Source organism: Sinohyriopsis cumingii, chromosome 6 (assembly GCF_028554795.1).
Source record: "Sinohyriopsis cumingii isolate HCF-2022 chromosome 6, ASM2855479v2, whole genome shotgun sequence".
In the NCBI taxonomy this organism is placed as follows: Eukaryota; Metazoa; Mollusca; class Bivalvia; order Unionida; family Unionidae; genus Sinohyriopsis; species Sinohyriopsis cumingii.
In genome coordinates, this window is record NC_142966.1 from 4481857 (window position 1) to 4506870 (window position 25014).

At 41.4% G+C, this 25014-nt stretch overlaps 1 protein-coding gene across 2 annotated transcripts; it reads left to right on the plus strand.

Annotated features, from left to right (window-relative positions):
* Positions 1–266: 266 nt before the first annotated feature.
* Positions 267–24864, plus strand: LOC149796296 (uncharacterized). 2 transcript variants are annotated; one of them, XM_089960203.1, is made up of 4 exons: positions 270–736; positions 2771–2887; positions 22722–22806; positions 23752–24845. In XM_089960203.1, the coding sequence occupies exons 1-4, from the start codon at positions 703–705 to the stop codon at positions 23936–23938; spliced, it is 423 nt and encodes a 140-aa protein (XP_089816329.1). In that variant the 5' UTR covers positions 270–702; the 3' UTR covers positions 23939–24845. The 2 variants fall into 2 exon arrangements, with proteins under 2 accessions (XP_089816330.1, XP_089816329.1); XM_089960204.1 differs by lacking the exon at positions 2771–2887 and having other exon boundaries at positions 267–736; positions 23752–24864.
* The last annotated feature ends 150 nt before the right edge of the window (positions 24865–25014 follow it).

Genomic DNA, 25014 nt, shown 5'->3' on the forward strand with positions numbered 1-25014 from the left:
AGCCTAATACGACTACTTGCGTAAGAAAACTGACACATGAGTTAAAATATTTCTCAAATACAGGCTCGTTTATGTCCATATATTTATTTATTTATTGTTTCTTGTAATCCTTGTAAACAACTGCTAGCCATTTGTGCATTCGTGGTTTTAATTGTATGTATTGGCAAACTACGTATTAGATTATCATCTGGCCGGGGTTGCTTGAACACTCCAAATTAGTAATTGCCCAATCTTTCCCCGTTCTGATTAAGACAAGATTATCGGTCACCGCGTGTACAGCACAGGATACACAGTGGACTTTGTACGGAATCCTCGTGTAATCAGCTGATTCTGTCACAATATGATCCTTTGAACAGACATATCGTACACGATCAAATAGTCAAAAAGTCAAGAAGTAATCGAGGAAAAATATACAAACTATATAAGGATATATGTTTGCTTATTTGTTATATTCACTACTGACTGGGGTTTATGTGTCTGCATAAAGTACGTACCTGTATGAACAGTATTTCAAGCTCATATAGACGTACTCATATAAGTAATAATAACTTGAAAGATAACGTTGCTGTTTTCTGTGATGTAAACACAAAGCACGAATATAAGATGACGGTCCTCTTTCTGGAAGCTCTAACGTTACATCATTGAGGGCTAAAGAGGCGGATACAATCGAGGTAAACGTTGGGTTGTTTTCCATATACAAGGATGACAAATAATACAATAACAACCACTGCAAACAGTAAGTATAATATAACTATTTTGATAATATATCATTGTAACCATAGAGATTTCTGGTATTGTAAAAATGATGCTAATGAAATGTTCTAACACCTCTTCCTCATGGCTCTGATTTTAAACCAGACCAATTTCCATGTGATCTTAAAGGTATTTGCGTGCAAGTTAACACCGGATCTATTTACAAGTATTCTTAAAAGTGTTTGCGTAAAAGTCAACACCGGATCTATTTACAAGTATTCTTCAAAGTGTTCGTGTACAAGTTAACACTAGACCTATTTACAAGTATTCTTCTGAGTGTTTGGGTACAAGACAATACCGAACCTACGCACAAGCAGACTTCGAAGTGTTTGGGTACAAAATAACACCGGACATATTTACAAGTACTCTTCAAATTGGGTCGATACAAGACAACACCGGACCTAATTGCAAGTAGATTTTGAAGTGTTTGGGTACAAGTCAACACCGGTCATATTTACAAGTTTTCTTCAAAGTATTTTGGTACAAGAAAACACCGGACCTAATTTACAATTATTTTTTCCACAAGTCCAAGCCTGATTTGGAAACAACTATATTATAATTACATATGCATTATGTTTGCTCCTCAGCGAAACAAACTTTTTATGAGTAAAGATTTAGCAATACAATCCAATTTCTATGGATGTTTCCATAAATAGCAGGCAGAATTTCAGAGGGCATTACGATCTGTACATTTCAATGAATTCCAATCTGAATATTCCTCGTCAAGATTGTAACGCACATCAACCTATAGTTATCAATGGTTAAATATATTGTGTAGCACGTATGAAATAAACAGGAAAATATATTGGTCACCATTCTGCAAGAATGTTATTGTTTATATATATATATATATATATATATATATATATATATATATATATATATATATATATACAGGGAGAGATGTAATATGACAGTAATGAAACCAGCAATTTAAGTAAACAATTACAACGGGAACATTTAAGAGACACTTATACTATAAATGTTCCCGTTGTATTTGTTTATAAGTCTTATAGCATTGTGAATTAAAATCGAAATAAACCTAAATGTCCTATCACAAGTCCAATAAAATAGAACGTTCTGAATGAATTATACTAGTCTTGAATGTCCTGATGTACCACATTGATACAACAAAGGGACTTTTAAATGAGTTCACAAAAGATCAAATGTAGCAATGAATAAATCTATGTCAGTGATCGCTTTATCACCTTAGTAAATAAGAATTAGCATGTACAATTCTATGTCAGTGATCACTTCAGCACTTTAGTAACTAAAAGCAATATGTTAAATCAATAAAATTCCTGTATAATCATATCTGATGTCAACCATACAAGTATTCTTCAAAGTGTTTGGATACGAGACAACAACCACTAACCATGTATTTCGCATTTCTGTACAAACGCTAGAATGCAAACAACAGGTCTTTCATATAAGCGACTCTCTATCTCTCTCTCTCTCTCTCTCTCTCTCTCTCTCTCTCTCTCTGTGTGTGTGTGTGTGTGTGTGTGTGTGAGTGTATCTACAAGCACCTGCCTGTAGATTGCAGGGATCAATACATAGATGTTTACGATCATTTAGCGAGTAGAAGATGTGAGATTTGGAGCCATGTGTCTGTGTGTAGATAAAAGGGAGGCATAGGTGAACGGTTAATTCATTCCTATTTCCTATCTTCTTGTGTTAATATCAGTCTGCAGTTTGTTTAATTTTGTTTAGATGTTATTTGAGAAGAAGCATTTGTTTGAATTATTCACTAGTAATACAATGTGCTTATTGGACTAAAATAGCATTCTTCGATTAGTGTAGCGTTTTTGAAGGACATCTGGATAATGTCATTATGAAACAGCAAGACTTTTCGGCACATCAGTACATTCGAGGACCTGCACTTAATCTGGAACTCTCTATTCTTTTTCGACTCGCATAGAATGTTTTTTGATTTTTGTGGATTTAGTTCATAATAATACTATCAGTTCATCACAATTTTAAAAAAAATAATTTCTGAATGAAATTATTTTTTAAGTTTCAGAAAATACAACATACTTATACGCATCAAAGGAAACAGGTTTAAAAAACCGTATATATATAGATGCTACAACGCCAGGTTTTATCCCCGTGGACCGCGAGGCTGAAGAAGCAGGTAACCGCGACATTCCATTCGTTTGTCACTGAATATAGATATCTATCCATCTTCCTGACTATGCGTTCAATATCAAGCCTTCTAGTGTGAGTTTCCTTAACTCGAACCTGAGTTTTAAAATGTTTGGTATTTCTTTGCTCTAACACATTAATGTGTTTTGTAAGATACGAGTGCTGAAGGTCTTTTTTTAAGACATTTATAGGGGTGGAAGTTGTGGTCTTTTGCAAATGCACCCTCGCACATACCATAGCTGTTACAAAATCAAAGGCCGTTGACGTGAAGAGTAGTGAAGGGGGCCACCCTAGGGACAACGGGAATTAGCATTACAGACCCCCCCCCCCCGGGCCACTCTAAGGACAATGGAAATTTAACATGGAGAAAAACCCTGGGCCAGTCTAGGGACAAGGGGAATTAACATTAGGAAAGAGTTCGTGGGCTTGTCTAAGGACAAGGTTAATTAACATGGGAATAGAGTTTGGGCTTGTCTAGGGACAAAGGGGAATTGAACATGGGAGAAAAAAAACTACTACTTTAGGGACAAGGGGAATTGAACATGGGATTTTTTTTTTTTTTTTTTTAAATTTTTTTTAAAAAAAAAGGGGTAGGCAATCGAAAGTCATTCTCTTTTCGAGACCTATGAGTGGCCCTGAAAAGGGCCTTTGGGTTTATGTCAATATTAACATAGATGGCATCTGTCATCTTCTTCTTCTTCTTAAACTCCTTCTAACTGCAGGTCCATACACAAGTACCCTCTTGAGGCATCCTTGTCTTTCTATGTAAACTCTTCTCATCCATAGACTAGTATCTGTCCTATCAACAACAGTCCACTTGGACCGGACGTACATGAGCGTGTCCGTCCTAAACATCATTGAAGACACAAGGGTGGATGATTCAACTGTGGTCCACATCTTGAGGCGACGAGAACAGGTGAATCAATGCAGTGAACTGCGCTTATTTATAGGTAGAGGAAGGATTGAGCGGATTGAGTTCATTCACCAATCCGAACACGCGTTACAAAATTCAGTCAGCCCGCATCCAATCCGAAGAGAACAGTCTGTGACGTCACGTGGTCTATATAGATTCGCTAGCGCCTGTGTGTAGTCAATCTATGCGAGACAGTGATTCAACATGACGGAAACTCAGAAAACGATCCATTGGGGTGCACCAGCAGTGGAGACCGCCCAAGGGAACCCGGACTTACTTTCAGAAGAGGTAAATTGGGATTTTGTGGATTTTCTTACCTCGCAAGAATTTGTTCCGGAACCTTCGTTACCTTCTTCATTACCGCAAGTGGAGAATTTTAGACAGAGACAGAAAGAAGAATTGGAGAAATTTATACAACGACAAAAGGAAGGGGAACAGGCTTTTCTCCTACAGCAACAGCAACAAGAAGAAGAGGTAAGAAAAAAACAACAGCAACAACAGCAAGAAGAAGTAGCAGCAAAGAAACAAGAGGGTGAAAATCAAACGGTCACGGTACTGTTGGACATTTTAGCGGAGTTAAGAAGTCTGAAACAAATGTATCAGACTTCTTTATTACGACCGAAGTGAATACGACCTTCCCGAGCTAAACACGTCAACCCTGTGACTAAGCCTACCGTACCACCCTAAGTGATTTCAACCAAATCATCATTATCATCAACAGTACGCAGTCCAGAAGTAGGCCTTGGCCGTGGCAAAGGCTTAAGGCAGTTAAAGTTGATTGCTTAAACTCACCCCTACACCATAATAACCAAAGGACCTTTTCAGGGCCACCCCCATTTCTCGAAAAGAAATACAATTTCAATTGCCAATAACTCAAAAAAAAAACAAAACAACCCATTTCACCCCTATAGTACGTGTATATGAGTGCGTGAGTGTAGCTTCTTATTTTAAATATCAAAACTCAAAGACACTTACCTTATGTAATTAATTTATTCTTTTATCCATAGTTACAATCCAATTCACAATTCACAACAGAGCACTTTAAAAAGTTCTTACACTTCTTCTGTCTCCTTGTTTAGTCTCTCTGTTTTTTAAATTTCTTCACCGTCACACTCTTTTCCTCTTCTTCCTCCTCGCTTTCTTCCCTTCTTCTTTTCTTCTCCTGTTTCATTTTCTTCACCTGTCTGCTTTCTTCCTCTGAAAAATCCCTCTCTTCTTCCGAAGAATCCCTCTTTTCTTCTGACTCCTCTTGTTTCTTTTTCGGGCAATCTGGAGACCAATGTCCTTTTTCTTTACAATAATAACAGGTATCTTGACTTTTGTCTTTTCTAGCCCCTTTTTTTTCTTTTTTGACGGTCTGGACACTCTGAAGACCAATGTCCTTTCTTCTGACAGATATAGCAAGTATCTTCACTTTTATCTCGAAAGGAAGGAGAGTAGTCCGTCGGCTGGTCTGAAGAGAATTTTCTAATGACCCCTCGCAAAGCTCTGATGAAACGTTCGATTGGGCTAGTCTCTTCCATCGTTGTGCTCGGTTAGAGAGTGAAATGAATAGTGAAAGGACAAGACACACACCCTTTTATATACGCTGGTCTGCCATGACTATAAATTAGTCCATGGTGTTTAAACTTGAGTCATTTGACGTTTTTTACTCAAGATGAAACGATCCTATTCATTCGAGAAGAAAGAAGAAGAAGAAGAAAGTAAGAGGCAGAAACGTGATCTATCGCCTCGTACCAGGGCTGAAGTCTTGGCACAAATTCATGCCAGTGATTTTGAAGAGGACATGAGTGAACCAGAATCCAAACCTTCTAAACCAAGTTCGCCACCCTTAGTCAACCCTGAAAAATACTATTCCATTCGAGAGATGGAAAAGCGCTCCTCTAGAAAATTTAGAACCACGGCTTACAAATACACGGTGAAGTTTAAAGATTTCAAGTTCGACGTACCGTTAGAGAAAGCAGAAGGGTTCATCACTGGGGTGTGGGATTCTTTGCTCACTGCACTCAAGCGACAATGTCAACCCAAAGAAGACGATCGCTTGAGACTTTCCATACAACACGACGGTTTGAAATCCCCTGTTTGGATCGAGTTTAGCACCCCTGCAGAATTGACCGCTTCCAAAGTCATGGACAAAATTCAACACGTGCAACAATCCAATGACCAGTTTGACATCACTGATGGAAAAGCCACACTGGACATGACCCACGTCTCTCCTCCTCAAGGGACCGGACGCAATAAGGTGTTATTGGTGAACGAACTTCGCAACACCAAAACAAGTCTCGTCCGAATTCACAACCCTCAAGACCAGATGTATTTAGCCAGGGCTATCGTGGTGGGACGATCCTATGCCAACAAGAACGACACGGCAGAATGGAAAAGAGCCTGGGAAACTATTCGAAAATCGGACCGAGCCAAACAACGAAGTGAAGCAGAACTCCTGTTGCAACAAGCCGGACTGTCCAAAGACACACCCTGTGGCATTCCTGAAATGCAAACATTGCAAGATGTCCTAGCTCCATTCTACACCTTGAAAGTGCACCCTCAAGAAATGCGCGGACCTCTGTTGTTTCCAGGGAAAGACTTTAAGGATGGAAAATACATTCATGTCTATTATCACGATGACCATTTCGATACCATTACCAGTATCACCGGATTCCTGGGATACATATATTACTGTGAGAAATGTGACCATGGTTATAACAATCGACAGCAATACAAGCATTGCGGATTGAAATGCTCAGGATGTTTGGCCTCTCCACCCTGTCTGAGCGAAGAACCAGTGCCTTGTTCAACTTGTCTGTGCACGTTTGTCAGCCCTACCTGTTACCAACGACATTTGAAGACGCAAGGTTCACAGCAGAAATGTGCTTGTCAACTGCTGAGATTGTGCCCTACGTGTGGACAAGGCATACGTACCAATAATGCCAAGGCACACGTATTTTCAAGAAAGAAAAAATGAAACATTTGTCATCACATCGTGGACTTGGAACACCAATGATACGTGCAAAAATACCAACCCCCACCAGAGAAAGAGGACGGTCAAAAGAAGAAAGGCAATTTCATCTTTTTTGATTCCGAATGCATGCAAGAAACTGGCATTCACATTCCTAATTTCTGCGTGGCTCATCGAGCGTGCGAGAAGTGCATTCAAGAACCTATCTTCAGTCATTGCCCTCACTGCAGCAAGATTCCTGGAGGGCGTGAAAAAATCTTTCGAGGACCGAACACGTTAGCCGATTTTGCCCAATGGGTTTTAGACCCCATCGACAAGACGTGGAGCCAAGAGGACATCGAACATTACGGAGATTGTCATCGTCATGCCACGGCGATGGCTCACAATTTCTCCGGACACGATGGACAGTTTCTTCTCAGATACTATACGGAACAAGGCACCGAGCGTCCTAAAGTCACTTTGAACGGAGCCAAAATCATTTTCATGCAAGTGGGACAAGTACAGTTTAAAGATTCGATGAGTTACTTGGCCATGCCTTTGAGTCGAATGCCTAAAACGTTTGGAATGACATAAATGGCTAAAGGGTACTTCCCACACTTTTTCAATACTGAAGCCAATCAACACGCCGTTCTACCCCATTTACCTGAGGCTCACTATTACGACCCCGACAACATGCGTACCGAACAACGAGAAGCTTTCTACGCTTGGTACCAGGCTCACGCCTCCGACCCTTTCGACTTTCAGGAAGAAATGTTAAAGTATTGTCGTTCCGACGTGGACATTTTACGACGTTGCTGTGGAAAATTTCGAGAACTGTTCATGGAACACGGAGGGGTCGATCCTTTGAAAGAAGCTTGCACCATTGCCAAAGCGTGTTTCTTAGTGTACCGGCAACGATTCATGCCTGAAAACACCGTAGCTGTCATCAGTCCTCAAACGACCCACTATGTCAAACGTCAATACTCGGTCAAAGCCTTACGCTGGTTACATTACTTGTGCGACAAGGAAGACAAGTGGATTCAGCATGCCCGCAACGGAGGGGGCGAAGAAACCATCGGAACGCATTCGGTCGATGGCTGGGACTTAGAAAACCCCAAGATCGTGTACGAGTGTAACGGTTGCTTATTTCACGGATGTCCCGTCTGCTACCCTGACCGTGGCACTAAAAATCAGTTTTTACAACGAACCATGGAAGACTTGTACCAGGACACTTGTCAGCGGCGCCTGAAGTTAGAACAGGAAGGATACCAAGTGGTGGAAGTGTGGGAACACGAGTACGATCACCGTTTGAAAACCGATCCCGAGTTTAAACGCCTCGTGGAAAGTTACCAGTTAATGGACCCGCTGAACCCGAGGGATAGTTTGTATGGAGGAAGGACCAATGCCACCTGTTTGCTGTACCAAGCCGACGAAGAGAAAGGAGAAGAAATCAAATACTTGGACGTGTGTTCGTTGTATCCCTACGTGTGCAAATAGTGTCGCTTTCCTGTAGGGCACCCACAATTGTTCACGGAACACATCGACCTGGAAAACATTCGACAACACGAAGGTCTGATCAAGTGTAAAGTTTTGCCGCCCACGGACTTGTACCATCCCGTGTTACCTCACCATTGCCAAGGCAAGCTGATGTTTCCTTTGTGCCGTACTTGTGCCGAAACGTGCAACCAAGACCAACCTTGTCAGCACACCCAGGAAGAACGGACCTTGACGGGAACCTGGGTCAGCGTAAAATTGTTCAAAGCTCTGGACATGGGATACCAACTGTTAGAAGTGTACGAAATTTGTCACTTTCCCAAGACACAACAATACCACAAGGGTGACCCCAGTCAGAAAGGCATTTTCGCCGACTACGTGGATGCCTTTTTGAAACTGAAGCAAGAAGCCAGCGGCTATCCGTCCTGGTGTCACACTCCCGAAGACCAAATACAATTCAAAGAGAAATACTATGAACAAGAATGCATCCCTTTAGACCACATCGAAAAAAACGAAGGCAGGCGATCGTTTGCCAAAGTGATGTTAAATTGCTTGTGGGGTAAAATGGCACAACGACCGTGTTTACCCAAGACGGAATATTTGACAGAACCTTCCCGCTACTTTCAGATGATTCACGACAAAACCAAATTCATGAAACACGTGGACGTCGTTCGCGAGGATTTGATCTTGGTCAATTACGAAGAAGATCTGGACTTTGTACAAGACGACCCTTTTGGAAATGTCATCATTGCGGCTTACGTGACAGCTCATGCTCGCTTAAAATTGTACGAAGCTTTAGAACTGTTAGGGGAACGCGTCCTGTACTTTGACACGGACAGTTGCATTTACATCCATCACCCGACTCAACAGCACCCTGACATCGAAGGAGACCGTTTAGGAGCCTGGACAGACGAGCATCCCGACGACAAGATTCTAAGTTTCGTCAGTGGCGGTCCCATAAAATTACGGCTACGAATACCGGGACAAACAAGGAGAAGTGCACACGACGTGCAAAGTGAAAGGACTGACTCTGAATTATCGTACCAGTCGAGTGGTCAACTTTGGGGTATTGAAAGAAGCCTTGCAATCGGGAGAGGATGGAAACTTTAAAGTGACCACCTATCAGCCGAACAAGATTGTACGTTTACCCACTCACCACATCGTCAGTCGGCCCTTGGAAAGAGTCTATCAAATCGTGTACCAGAAGCGAGTTCGACTTGCCAATCATTTCACCTTACCATATGGACACGTCGGTATTGGTCTGTATATAAAAAGGAACTCTAGGCAAGATCGATAGTTCATTGTGACTACCAAGACCGAGCGAACAAGATGAATACTTTCAGAGAAATACACAACAAGTTTAGAAAGGCACAATTCAAGTGTGGGGCTTCTGAAGTGGAATGCGATTGTGAGCCTTGCGATGGGTACGATGCTGTACGTTGTGACCTTAGCGATGCCGTAAAGCATCATGGGAACTTTGTTCTCACGACCCCTATCATGGAATGTTCACCTTCACGTCTACCCCCCTACGGATGTCATCCAGCCCTGAGCAAACTCCTACCCATGTCACTCAACCCTCATCGAAACGAACCTGGGAGGCCCGACCCCCGACGAATTAGCCAGAGCCGGATTTTTCTACTTGGGCGAAGGACATAAAGTCAAGTGCTTCAGTTGCGGTGTGTCACTTCACCACTGGGAACCGCAAGATACGGCCTACGTAGAACATGCTCGATGGTCACCGAATTGTCATTACTTACCCTTAGTGGGACCGAGACATTGAAGTAACTTACCATAATCTGTTCATGGGTACTTTACACGAGGACATTCGTGCTTTGCCTGTGGAGTTGAGAGAACGCATTTACCGAGAGCTGGTCAAAATACAAGTCAAATGTAAAGAACAATTGCATCCGTTACGTCACCGGTGTTTGAACCACTGGTACCTGAATGCTATAATAGGACTGATTCAGTTGAAAGTGTTCCATTGGACAGACATTGATCAACAACCCCCTGGTTTTAAAAAGGATTGGTTTGCTATTGATGATTCTATCTACTACAATGTAAAGGTACTGCATCGAATTCCAGAGGAAGAGTTAACGAATTACCGACATCTTTTATACAATGTCAACTTAGTGAAAGAGGAAACTTCTGAACGAATTGTAATGTGTAAATTAGTGACTAAACGATTTCGATTCGACAATGAATTAAAACTATGTCTGTGCAAACAGTACATTTCTTGTGTCAGACAAAAGTGGATTTAGTATGACCTATTCATGGATACTTTCCTAGAGAACATGCGTGCTTTACCTGTGGAGTTGAGAGAACGCATTTACCGAGAGCTGGTCAAAATACAAGTCAAACGTAAAGAACAGTTGCATCCGTTACGTCACCAGATCTTTAACCACTGGTACCTGAATTGTATAAGAGAACTGATTCGTCAGAAATTGTTTCAGTGGTCAGACCTTGTTCAGTACTTCCATGACCCCGTTGATCCACGTGTTGATTATTTTGGTTACTTCGAGATTCACCTACAGCAATACATTGAGGAAGACAAGGTAAAGGATTACCGACATATTTTACGTGGAATCTACTTAGTGGAAGAGGAAACTTCTAAACGATCTCTGACGTTTCGGTTACAGTATGCAACATTTAAATTCCCCACTGGAAAACGAAGATCTCTGGCTAGAAAGTACGTGTATTCTTTTCGAAACAAAGAGACTATAAAAACAGGCTGCCATGCCACGACTTTTATCACATGTAATCCAACAGATTCCGTGGAAGGAACTCAGTGACCATATTCAAACCGTGGATCATTACCATCGATTATTACAAGAACTGTATCCATTCAATTTGGGTCGACAAGTGGCGTGTGTCTTAGTGACTTGTTTTCTGGGATTTCCTTTACCAGCCGATTCTTTGTGGACTCTTTACGATCAGTACTTACCACCTCAATGGCCTTAAATGGTCACGAAAAACTCCTTTTGCTCAAAGCCTTGCGGTTTCATCTGGATACTTCTCGACCTCTACGGGAAAAAAAAGATTCGTCAACTTTTAGCTACCCAAGACGTGTATGATGATGTGTGTGTAGCGTGTGACTTACACCCCCATTGGACAGATGTCCGTGCCTGGAAAGAATGGGGTTTTGAGGCTTGGACCCAAGAAGTGGCCCAGTATGCACGAGAGTTGTTCAAGGAAAAAAGTTACTTTTCAACTTGTGTTAGTGACGGTGCCAGAAGAACCCGTCACCCAGGACAGGACTGTCGTCGACAGGCCTGAAAGACCCTTTCGGGAGGACACTTGTGTGACCTTACCCCCTACTATAGAACTGGTCAGAACTTTACCCAAAACATGTTGTACAGACACTTGTGTTTATTCCACGTTAATGGTTATCATGTGTCTTTTATCCTTGTACTTAAGCCTTTGGCTTTTATGTATTTTTGTCTTTCGTATTCATGTTTAAAACATTCAATAAACGTGTTCTGAAAAAAGTATATAAACTCTCGTCTTGTTTGTTTTCGTGTCACAAGTGACATTCCTGACACTATGGCTACCTCTGCTGTCTCTGCTCCCTCTTCCTCTACTGTCAAAGTCATCGACGAACACTTAGATCGTGCCAGTTGGGAGGCTTTGTATCTTCGCAATCCTTTTAACATGCTCATTGCTGGACCTAGCGGTTCAGGCAAAACCGAATTCGTCAAACGTTTGATCGAACATAAATATCATTTGATCGATCGACCACCTCAGCGGATCGTGTGGTGCTACAAAGAGTGGCAATCGGCGTACAGCCTCTTGCGAGAAAGTCAAGGCGATTCCATCGTGTTTGTGGAAGGCATTGCTAAAGAAGACGACGGCATCGTCTCTGACTCCCGTCAAACCCATTTGGTCATTTTCGACGACATGTTAGGAGAAGACGAAGAAGAAATTAAACTGTGGTTTACGCGCAACGGGCATCACCGTAATGCCAGTGTCGTTTACATCACCCAAAATTTGTTTCAACAAAGTAAAGCCCATCGCACCATCAGTCTCAATGCGCATTACGTGATCTTGTTTAAAAGCCCTCGAGATAAATCGCAAGTGCAAGTCTTAGCCAAACAGTTAGGAACGCCTTGGCTGACTCAGGCGTACGACGATGCCACTCAAACTCCACACGCCTATTTACTCGTCGATTTGAAACATACGACCCCCGATGATTTGCGATTTCGTACCCACTTGTTTCACCACTGGTGCCAAGACGGAGGGCCTGTCCTGTACACGTCTCCGTCCTCGACTTAACTTCATTCCACAAAAAAATCTATAAAAACCTCAGACCGTTTTCGTCTGTCTCACACAACGTCAACATGACGTCCCTTCAGTCGCATCTTCCCGTCAAATTGATTCGTGCCTTGTATGGCATCAGTCGAGAAAAAAATCCACAAATACGAGCTCGTGTCTTAGAAGCTAGTCTCAAAGAAGTCTTACGATGGTTCACGGTGACGGCACGTCAATTACTCCAAGGAATCATTCAGATTCCTCATCAAACCAAACGCTTTTTTGATCGAAACAAAGTCGCTTTGGTCCAACTGGCCGATCCCCGCATCGACACTCAAACCAAAAAACAAATCATTTTGAAACCTGGAGGGAGCGGTACTCTAGGAAGGGTCATCATTCGCTCTCTCTTAAGATGGGATCCTAATGCCCCCACACATCTCCCCAAGAAAAAGTCCAACGAAGCTCCAAGAAGAAGAAAAAGACCAGGTCCCCAAGGAGAACTTCTCCAGTGGCGGGACCCTCCTCTTACCAGACGCCACCCAGGAAAAAGAAAAGAAGCCCCCAGAAAAAGAAACAGAGAAAGAGTCCCCAGAAAAAGAAAAGCCCACAGAAGAAAACTAGTCGCAAGAGAGGCACTTCTTCTTCGGCCAGGACGCAACCTTATACTCGCAAACCACGACCTGCCACGGCGTTGACTGCGTCTCCGACAGCCTCACGTTCATCCACTTCTCCGTTGATGACACCAAGAACTGAAGAGTACTTGGAGACGTTGATCAGACCAAGAACTTCTCCGTTGATGACCCCAAAAAGAACTTCCCCAGTGGCAGGGCCCCTAACCTTCTCCCAAAATCAAAGTCCAAGAAAGATCGGGCATGTTACAAAGTTTACTGGATTTATCCAAGCAAGAACTGGCTCGATTTAGTCCGTTGCGTACCCCTGCACGATGTGTCATGGCTGTCCTCAAATTGATACAACGTAAAGACAATCAGTGGCGACGCGTTCCAGTATAAAAAAAAGGTGTGTGACCAAGTAGGGTATCAGTGTTTTTCTGGTGCTCCTGAAGACTCAAAGATGTCACCCTCCAGAAAACATCCCTCTTCTAAACATCCCCAAGGAAAGAAAAGGAAGAGACTGCCTCGTCGTTTAGTCAAGCATGGGGACATGTTATCTGTCCCGTCCAAAGCTTCTCCACCTCTACGAAAAAAACTCATTCAATCGGCCTCCAAAGAGGTCATCGATACCGTGTGCGAATGTTGTTTGAACGTCTTGAAAAGCACGATCCCTATGTCCAAACACCAGAAAGAATGCTTAGGCAAACATCGTCACGTTCTTCGCCAAATGGTTGAAAAGAAAATTCCCATTCGTCAAAAGAAGAAGATGTTGGTCCAACGTGGAGGCATTTTGCCTCTCTTGTTAGGCCCCTTACTGAAAGGAGTCTTGGGAACCATGTTGGGAGGACTGGTGGGAGCAAGATAAAAAGGCCTTCGGAAGTCCCAAGATCTCAGAATCGACTCCTGACAACCCCATGGAAGGACGAAAACTAGCTTTAGTGCCTTACAAACGATGGATGGAATACCATCGGTGGCAAGAACAACACACCCCGCATTTACCTCCCAATCCCCATTTGAGCGAGATGTCCCAGTTACAACACGAATTGCAGTCCTTGATGGATCGCCAAGAATTGTCCGAAACAGAAAAATCGCAAAAGTACGGTCAACTTTTGCAACGACTGCAACTCTTTCACCAGAAAGCTTTAGACGAAACAGCTCTACCCACTCTGAAAGATTTTAAGACCTTGATGAAAAGTCCATCACCATCACCAGTACCAATACCACCAGTGACCAAGACAGAATAAGGAGAAGAAGAATAAGGGTTTCAAACTCCACCAGAAAAAGTATGCAAGTTAACAACACCACCTACCTCCAGAATTGGATGGATTAAAATGATGATGGCCACCCCTTCTTCATCACAAGAGAAAAAGAAAGTGAAGACAGAAGTGAAACAAGAACCGATATCCCCCGCTCAGACATCCTCCTCTTCAACACCTATTGGCGGTCGCACACGCAAAGCATTGCAATCCAAGAAAATACCCGAAGAGAAAAAGAGTAGCATCTTCCAAGAGTGGGTGCCTTATTAACACACAAACACACACAAAAAAAGAAAAAAAAATGGAAAAAGTCTTAGCCAGCATTTACTACGATCCCTCCCATCCTGCAGGTTACGCAGGAGTTCAAAAATTGTATCCTGCTGCCAAAACTCAACTGAAAAGTCTCCGTTTACCTCAAGTGCAACGGTGGTTACAAGAACAAGCTACCTACACTTTACACAAACCCATTCGACGCAAGTTTGCCAGAAGTCGCACCCGAGTGGAAGGCATCGATCATCAATGGCAAGCCGATTTAGCCGATGTCTCTCATTTGGTCAGCTACAATCGTGGCTACAAATATTTGTTTTGTGTCATCGACGTCTTTTCCAAATTTGCCTGGGTCGTACCCTTGACTTCCAAATAGAGCAGCGAGTTAGTGCGAGCCCTGCAACGGGTGTTGAAACAAAGCGGTCGTCACCCTCTTCGATGGCAAACGGACAAAGGCACCGAATTTCTGAACCAAGCTTTCCAAAAAGAATTAAAGAAACGTGACATTCATTTTTTTCCACCGAGAATCCCGAAACCAAAGCCAGCATCGTGGAACGTTTTCAACGCACTTTGAAAGAACGCATGTGGAAATATTTTACGCATCACCACACCCTGAAGTACATCGACATCTTACCGCACCTGGTGCAAGCGTACAACCAATCTTACCACCACTCCTTCACCTAGTTCTTCTGTGCAAGATTTACAAAAACAACTCTTGTGGGTGTGGTGCGGAGAATTTGTGCCTAAAACGCAAATCGTCTTTTTCTGCCAAATATTCTTGGTGTATTGTGTCATCGGGGCAGCCATTGCCAATTTGAGTTTGCAACAAGGAGACAAACAATTGTGGACCATTTTATTGAGCAGTTGCATCGGTTACCTGCTTCCCAATTCCTCCCTGAAATTCACTTCCAACGGGAACCACGGGAACCTTGTATCCAGTCCCAGTGCCAGTCACCACTCCAACAACAACAACAACAACCCTATTTTGGGCGGAGACACGCCTCTGACGTCCAGTAACCCCTCGGACAGCCACAAAACTCTGGAATTATGAGTCACCAAAACTAATTTTACTTAACCTTACCCAGTGACAGTTCCATGGAGGTGTTTCCCCACAACACGTTGTGCTGTTACACGGCCAAATTACATCAGGCCATCCCATTAGATCACGAAGCCCATTGGGAAGTGGCTTTAGTGGAAATCATTTACGCGACCCAAGTCCTCAATGCCGTTCCCAATCAAAATTTTTTTACGGTGCAAGTTCATGACGAGCAAGTGCAACAGTACTTGGATAAGAATGTCAAATATGACAAGAAAACCCGTAACACAGAAAATCCAAACTGGACCGACTATCACTTGTTCATTCCCCCAGGCTATTATTTTAGTGGTCAACATTCGGTCAGCACCATAGCCTCCAGGTTTAATGTCGTGTTTCTGAAAGCTTTGGAGAATGCCAGAAAAAGTGTTACCCTGGAATACCACAAAACAGCTCGTCGCTTCCTGATGAAATTTCCTGAGGGGGGTAAAATCCTGTCTTTCTTATTTTATCCTGAATTGTTTGACATGTTGTGTGGTGACATGGAAATGAAGAAGAAAGTAGAAAAAGAAAAAGGCGAATTACTAGTCATTTCTGACAACGATACTTTTGCCGTACCCCGGTAGAACTGAACCAAGGACTGAATTTGATGTTCGTGTACTCCGATGTGGTGGAGTATAACGTGGTGGGACACACCTCTGTACCGTTACTGCGTGTCATTCCTTTCAAAGTGGATTCTGCCACGAACGCTGACGAGGAGGGTGGAAACACTTACCACGTCCACCGCGAATTTGTACATCCTCACTATTTACCTGTCAGCAAGTCGGATTTGGACACGGTCAACATTGCTATAAAAGGAGATTTGGGACAAAATATTCCATTCACCAAAGGAAAAGTCACGGTGAAACTCCATTTTAGAAAACGGTTCTCTCACGATTCGTAAGTCATGTATCCAGTGTACCGAAGGGTTGCTCGACAGCGAGGACACGGTTTAGGAGATATGTTAAAATCGGCCTTTCGTTCGGTGGCCCCTGTGTTAAAACCGATGGTGACACGCGGATTGCACGCCTTGAAAGATGCTGCACTGACGCAAGGCAAAGAATTTCTCCAAAATGTCATCATCGACAAACAAAACCCTAAAGAAGCCTTCATGAGGGCTGGCAAAAATGTCTTGCTGCAAACGGGCAAAGACATTTTAGGCCGACGAGACACACCTATAAATGCCCTGCACGGTACCGAATCAGGCATTCAGCAAGGACAAGGCAGAAATAGACGACGAAGAAAATACCCTTTCACCAGACTTCAAGCTAGAAAGGCCAAGAAAAGATGAACCGTTCGAGACTTAGACGTTTTCGATTATTGAGACACAACGAAAAATGATGCACCGAAAATCTTGCGCTTGTTCCAAGACGGAACTGGACCTGTTTGCCATGCCCCCCACGATGATGACGATGCAAGAATCCCAATGGGTGGAATTTCACCCCGTCTCCTCACTGACAGATTCCGCTCCCATCGAGTTTGAAATCAAAGGACAGCCCGAAGATTACATCGATCTGAATAGCAGTTACTTGTACTTGAAAGTCAAAGTTCTAGATAAGGATAATGGTGGAGTAGAAAACACTGAGAATATAGCTCCCGTCAACAATTTCATGCATTCCTTGTTCAGCTCAGTGGACTTGTACTTGAATAACAAACTGGTCAGCAGCAGCATGGATACTTACCCTTACCGTGCCTACCTGGAAAATCTCTTGACGTACGGAATAGATGCCAAGAACACTCATCTCAATGCTTGTGTGCTATGGGAACCTGACGAAGCGACCAAGTTTGACCTACTAGATAAAGACAATGACTTCTTTGAGGAAAGACGAAACAAAATCACAGGTGAAAATAGTTTAGAACTGATGGATCGTTTGCATTTGGACATGTGGTTGCAAGAGAAATATTTGCTGAACGGGGTAAATGTCCGCTTGAGACTGAATCGCAGCAGTACCGCTTTCCATTTGTTGGCTGATACTGATGCTACTAAGACTGGCAATCCTAAAAGCAAAATCGAGGAGGCCAAACTCTACGTACGACGCGTGGAAGTGTTACGCAAAGTGGGAAACGACATCAGTCAGACGTTGAACAGAACGACCGCCAAGTATCCGATACGTCGCGTGGAAGTGAAAACCTTCACCATTCCCAAGGGACAGCGATCCATGATCGAAGATCATCTGTTTCAAGGACAGTTACCCAAGCGTTTAATCCTTGGTATGGTCTTGAATACAGCCTTCAACGGAGCCTTCGCTGAAAATCCTTTCCACTTTCAACATTTTGCTGTGTCCAAGATCGAAGTAAGTCGCGATGCCAAGACCTTGTGTACCCGACCTTTCGAACCTGACTTTGAGAAGAAGAATTACTTGAGATCGTACTTGTCCCTGTACGAAGCCACCGGGCAGTTAGGAACCAACACCAGTCACGGCATTACGTACGACGATTACGCAGGAGGTTATGCTTTGTGGGCTTTCGATTTCACTCCAGACCAAGACAGCGACGAGGGACATTTCCACCCTATAAAATCCGGCCAAATTCGTGTGGAACTTCAGTTTAAAAAGCCACTGGACGATACAGTGAATGTCATCCTGTATGCAGAATTCGATAATACCATAGAAATTAACAGTTTGAGAGAAGTCATTCTAGATTACTAGAAACCATGGAAGACTGTTATCCCTCTTTACTTAGTGGAGAAACTTTGAATATGAAATGTGAGGAAACTGTGGAAGAAGAATCCCAAGACAAAGACGAAGAAGAAGATATCATGATGAAGTCAAGATGGCCAGAACAAGAAGCCCATTTAGTCTGCTGTTTTGCCAAACACTTAGTCGAAAAAATGACGGAATTGATCAAGAAAGATTGCTATGGATGTCAAAACGATCATCCCAGTCAAATTCAACACGATAAATGCCTGATGTTGAGTCAAGAAGAAAAATTGGACGAGTATCTGGACGAAGCTTGGAGTCTCATCTCGGACAAAGACGTGTTGCATCAGTGGTATAAAGACTTGCGTGAACATTCTTGTCCACCATTAACCACTCAAGAGATCCATCGTATCGAAGCTCTCCTGAATCAGAGTGAGGAAACAGAACGAATAACCGTTTATTCGTCAGACATTTTCAAGCAAAAAGTCAGGATCGAATTGACGACTTATTATTACCTGTGAAGAAAAAGAACCACACAAATGGATACCTGGGAACTTTATTACCTTTTGAACCACAGTTCGTATACGGCTTCTTGGAATCCTGTCGTCTGTGCTAAAGATGAACTCCCTCATCGCAAACCTCAAGACCATCTAGCTTATGTGATCAACACGGACGACAGTCATCTCCCAGGAACCCACTGGGTAGCCGTCTACTTTCCTCAAAAAGGATGTGTGGAGTATTCCGATTCGTACGGATTGCCCCCTTTGGAAGACGATATCATTGACTTTATGAGAAGAAATGCTCAGACCACCCGATTCAATAATGTGAAATTACAAGGCACAGATTCCTTGGTGTGTGGACAATATTGCGTGTACTTTCTGCATCATCGCAGCCTGGGCTATTCCTTAGAACATTTAGTGACTCATTTTGATCCTCGTTCTTCTTCTAGAAACGATGTGAAAGTAGATTGATGGTTTTGTGACCATTATGCTTATCTTTTGTCTCAAGCTAGGAAACGTAGTGTCCATCAATGGCCTAATGACTTCCAACAGTGGAAATCACAATTTCATTCACAACGTTGTCAGCCTTGTTTAAAGTAGACTGTGAATTGAAAAAATGTCTGTCATTAGAAAAAAATGTTTGATGTTATAATGTTGGATTATTGTTAAAAATGTTAGAGTTGTTGTTGGTTAGTGTTAAGTGATTTTTGAATAAAAAATGTTGTATTTTGAAAAAAATGCCTTTGTCTTTTGTTTGGCTATAAAAATGTTGATTCATGCTCTTTGACTTCTTACTATCCCTCTCATGACACTCATTGAACGTTTCGGCTCGAAAACCGTGGAGGGATGTTTTCCTTCACGTCCGCGCTTTGACTTTAAGAACCGGGGTAGTTTCCAGTCTAACCATCAATTGTCGACTCATCCTCCTACGAAGATGTGCTCCAAACTAGCTAAGCTAAACGAAGCCTACGTGAATTTGCATAGGGTCAGACACAGTCTGATACCGAAATCTGAAGAGATAGAGAATGTGAGAATGCTAAAAGTCACTGAAGACCTGATAGAAGAGCTCTTCAGAGAAGAAGTGAACAGGGAGAAAGAAGAATGGACAGAAAAGTACAGACTTCAGAGACAGCAGCAACAGCAACAGCAACAACAGCAGCAGCAGCAGGAACCTGAACCTGACAGAGGCTTTGTCGATTGTCGTATCGACACCAAAGAGTTCTTTTTCTCTTTCCGAAGAAGCAGACCTATCGTCAGAAAGTCTATCCTCAGAGGACGACGAATTCTTAGAAACTGAAAAGATTGCCATAGCAAACAAAAAACAAAACCCAGCCCTTTTCAGGGTTACCCAATACCCCAGAAAAGAAATAACAATCGATTTGCCAATGTGAGTAGGTAGAGTAGTGTGAAAATAAACACTAACTCTTTGTGTGTTTGTGTTTGTAAGTGCTCACGTACGTTGGTGTGGATAGTATAATAAGATGATGTTGTTTGGCTGTTTGAGGTGAGGGGAGAGTAGATTTGGGGGTTTGATTGGATTGCTTTGCGTATGTGAATAGTATATTGAAGTCATTAATGAAAAATTTTTTAGAATAGGAATGGGTAGTATAAAAGTGAGTGAGTGTTTCTTTTAGGTCCGCGCGTTGTGTTGGTCATGATCTAGGTAAGATCAATTTTATGTTTTAGGGGGATGTTCTCCTTCACGTCCGCGCTTTTAGGCAGAGAGAAGATACAAAGAAGAGGAAGAGGAGAGAAGAAACAAAGAAGAGGAGGAAAAGGAGAGAAGGAATTTCAGAATCCCAGAAACAGAAAATTGGGATTCTGAAGCTATTTATCCCGCCTCTGCTCTCTCCCCAAAAAAAGTAAAAAGCAACTGGAAAACAAGATGTGTATGTGGCGCCAGGCCTGGAAGGTGCCATCATTAACCAGGTGTCCATGAAGTTCCATAAAAACAGTCCTTTTCAGGGCTACCCAATACTCTAGAAAAGAAATAACCATCAATTTGCCAATGTGAGTAGGTAGAGTAGTGTGAATATAAACACTGACTCTTTTTTTTATAGTATGAGTGTATGTGTTTGTGTAGGTGTTTGTAACAGCTCAAGGAAGTTTGTGTGAATAGTAGATTATGATTTTGTTTATTGTTTCTTACAGTATGTGGAGAGTATAGTTTGGGTTTTATTATATAAAATGAGAAAAGGAGGGGGATGTTTTCCTTCACGTCCGCGCGTTGTTTGGTCATGATCTAGGTAAGATCAATTTTGTTTTAGGGGATGTTTTCCATCACGTCCGCGCTTTCACTATAAACTAACAGTGTTTGCCATTGGAGCCCATTCCACGGAATAAGCAAACAAGAAGATGCCAGCAGCTTCAGCTTTGTATAACAACCTTATGGGAAGCTGGTATTGGATGGTGGATGGATTGAATGTAGCAGAAAGGCTTGAACAGGAATGGAGGCATGCAGTGACAAAAGACTTCGTCTGAAGACAAGTAACCAGCCTCCACTTAGCAATCGATATTGTGAAAGAAATGATAGAGGATGAGGAGAAGAGAATCAGAGGTTTCATTAACCCACCGTATGTGAAAGTGGGCAAGTTGAAAGAAGCCATAGTTTATGTGACGAGTGTAAGGTGTTTTTTAGAAGACATTGTAGAATGGACAGATTGGTCTTTCGTGAAGTGGGGCTTAGACAAGCTTAAGAAAGCAGAAGAAGTAATGAGGAATGTGCTGACCGAAGAGGTCAAGAAGATCAAAGAAAAGTGGTCAAAGGAAAGAAAAGAAGAAGAAAATAGAAAGAAAAAGGAAGAACTAGAGAAACTAAACGCTAACTGGATGAAAATCCAACAGAAGTTCCGAACCATGGGTCACCCGGACTGGATACCGGAAACAGAAAAGAAGAAGAAAGGAATGATGGAAAAAATAAGAGGATGGATAAAGAAGTTAAGGAGTTAGAAGAAGCAGAAGAAACCCAAAGGCCCTTTTCAGGGCCACTCATAGGTCTCGAAAAGAGAATGACTTTCGATTGCCTACCCCTTTTTTTTAAAAAAAATTTTAAAAAAAAAATCCCATGTTCAATTCCCCTTGTCCCTAAAGTAGTAGTTTTTTTCTCCCATGTTCAATTCCCCTTGTCCCTAGACAAGCCCAAACTCTATTCCCATGTTAATTAACCTTGTCCCTAGACAAGCCCACGAACTCTTCCCTAATGTTAATTCCCCTTGTCCCTAGAGTGGCCCAGGGTTTTTCTCCATGTTAAATTTCCATTGTCCTTAGAGTGGCCGGGGGGGGGGGGTCTGTAATGCTAATTCCCATTGTCCCTAGGGTGGCCCCCTTCACTACTGTGAAGGCTTTTTGGAAAACTGTTACAGGAAGACTACATTCTGGTTTTAATATTCACTTTAATATAAATATAATGTTTGCCTTCCAATCTGGCTGGTAACACTTATTCCACCCTTTACAAATTTGCTTTTTCTCCTTTTGAAATGTATGCGCTGACTAATATTATAATACCGTGTGTATTTTCCTTGAATTGTTTTAAGGACCCCACCCCTCTGTGAGATGGTTTCTATATATTTATTTTGTAAGATCTATATCAGTAATCACAGACTTTAACGCATGACACTTGTAAATCATCTATGATACAAATAATACCATTATTAATGTTTCAAGGACTTAAAAACGCACAGATAGCCATGGCCCGGTGGATCATTTAAACAAAAATCACCTAATAATTTGTCAATAGGGGAGTAACTCACTTGATATTTATAAATAGGATAATAAATCACTTAATATTTGTAAAAAAAAAAAAAAAAAAAAAAAAAAAAAAAATCTCTATTTGTTTACTTATGCTAGTCATCTCATCAGATGACCAGACTGCATGGTTTTAATTATTTTCAGGTTTGTTATTGGGAGTCGTGTTCACCATTCTACTGTGTGTCCTATTAATCAGTCTTGGAGGATTCCTGTACATTAGGCATAGGAGGTATGTTATATTTATGGCGCCAAAACCAACGATGACTTACACTTCTGTATCTTTGCTAAGATGCCATAAGGAAACAAAATATATAACATATTTACAACGATGCATAGCCTGCATGCTCTGGGGTTAATTTGTTACTGGACAATACATTCATTTATTAAGATGATAGCGATAAAAATGCCTTTGTCTAAGAGATTAGATATACGCAACTGGTATAAAAATTGGCAACTATCATTACTAGAATGCGTTCATCGTTTTTGGGGATGGTCATTTAAAAGAGATCTTTACAGCATTTCCTTTGACTTTGAATACATTTGTGAAGCGGTTTCATCACCGATCGTTAAATGCTATTAAAACCCTTCAAAATAATGCCAAGTACATTAAGCCAAGAGATAACAAAAGGCGGGCCTCTACATCTGTAGAGACAACTAATGTGGAAATGACTTAAATAGTGTTTCATACTTTCATATTAATAATTCTAAATTCATGCTTAAAGGATTCTAAAAGATACTTTTATGAAAAAGTTAATAGAGAATAGCTATGTTAGTTGAGTAGATATTTTGACATATTTCACGAATGAAGTGGTAATATTGATGTCGCCGCCTGATTTATTGCATAATTATATACTTGTGAATCAGAAATCTTGGCACATTTTAAGATCCACTCAGCCGTTTTGTGTGTGGGGTGGGGGGTGGGTGGAAGAAGCAGAATACGAGAAATCAAATAGGTCTGAATATCGAAATATCGGCTTGAAAATTTACATAGGAGCAGACATATTTCCTAAATTGAAGTATAAAGTAGTTCAAAAATGTGTCATCGCCGCTGTGGCTATAAAAATAATATCACTACTCGGACGATATGATTTCTTGCCCACTAATATATTCCAAAATCTCACAATAAATATATCACAAAATGCAGTACTTGAACATTTTATTCTCCTTCCCACAGGACTCGGAATTTGGAAAACGAAAATTCACTCAAACTGCGAGCGAAGCAGAACGCCGGGGTATACCAGGAAACAACAGCGTCAGAGAACGTCTTATTTTCAATCCATCCCAAGCGGAAGCAGGGGGAGTACAGTTCCGTGTCGAGAAACAACGATCATTACGAGAGTGATTCGTCTGACGAGATCTAGCACATCTCTTACACTTGACCAAATTTCTAAAGATCCAGACACTACAGGTGCTAACTATTTTCACAGAGATGGATGAAACTTTCCCAATCTCTGCCTGGACGTTTAACTAAGTCATAAATTTCGTGTAAAAAAGTAAATTTGTTTTAAATTATGTAAGTAATATTAACTTTTGGTGTAAATTTGGAACATTTAAAAAGCGGAGTGCTGAAACATTATTAATATTTCAAGAGCGTGGAGAAACAAACAAGACTTGGTCACAGTTGATAAAAGCGGAAAATGTTTTCATCAACTGCAAGGGAAGACTAGTCTTCTAATATGCCTAATAGTTAGACAACTTACAATGTATATTTATAAGAATTAGAACTTGAATGAATTAATGATATGATTATGCATACATTAGTACTGTGTGTTATTATGATCTTGGGTCTCAAACTACGTAACAAAAAGTACGATAATCATCAAGTTTTGTACAATTTAAAACACTAATTTATTTTTCTAAAATTAAAGTTAAAGAATTTAAAATAACTTAAATAGGGCGAGAATTCCTACAGTCCTTAAAGTTCTATTAATTCCAATAAGTTCCAAGTAATCGAAATACACTATAAGGTAGTTGCCGTTGTGGATGTACGGAAGAACCGACACTAAATACGAATCACTGTTTTAAATCCAAATGACCGTTAACTGAATTTACGTTAAATCCAATATAGCTACAAATCCAAAATGTCATTGAATGCTTCAAGCGATTCCATAAAAATATTAATCCAAGTAGTCTTCAAATCTTTCACAGTAAATCCGAACAGCAGTTAATATAAACAAATATCTTTGAATAGTGTAGCAGCATTGCAATTCCAACGAATGATAATATGAAATAAATGAATGTATCATCTCAACAACTTTAAGAATGAATAGCTCAGCACTCTAATCATTTTATATCAATCTAATGACGCAAAAGTTTAAAATTTCAATACGAGGCTTTTAAAGTAATCATTTAATATTTTGAAATATTCATTTGCAGTAAACAACAGTAGAATAGAGGATACTCTAGGGACAATGGAAATCCCAGTGAAAAAGGTCAT

Bases quoted from the DNA above. Each gene is read 5' to 3' on its own strand.
- LOC149796296 (XM_089960203.1), top strand. From the start codon at position 703: ATGACAAATAATACAATAACAACCACTGCAAACA. The intron at 2,888-22,721 runs GTAACCGCGACA...AATTATTTTCAG, and splicing joins CCGCGAGGCTGAAGAAGCAG to GTTTGTTATTGGGAGTCGTG. The intron at 22,807-23,751 runs GTATGTTATATT...TCCTTCCCACAG, and splicing joins CTGTACATTAGGCATAGGAG to GACTCGGAATTTGGAAAACG.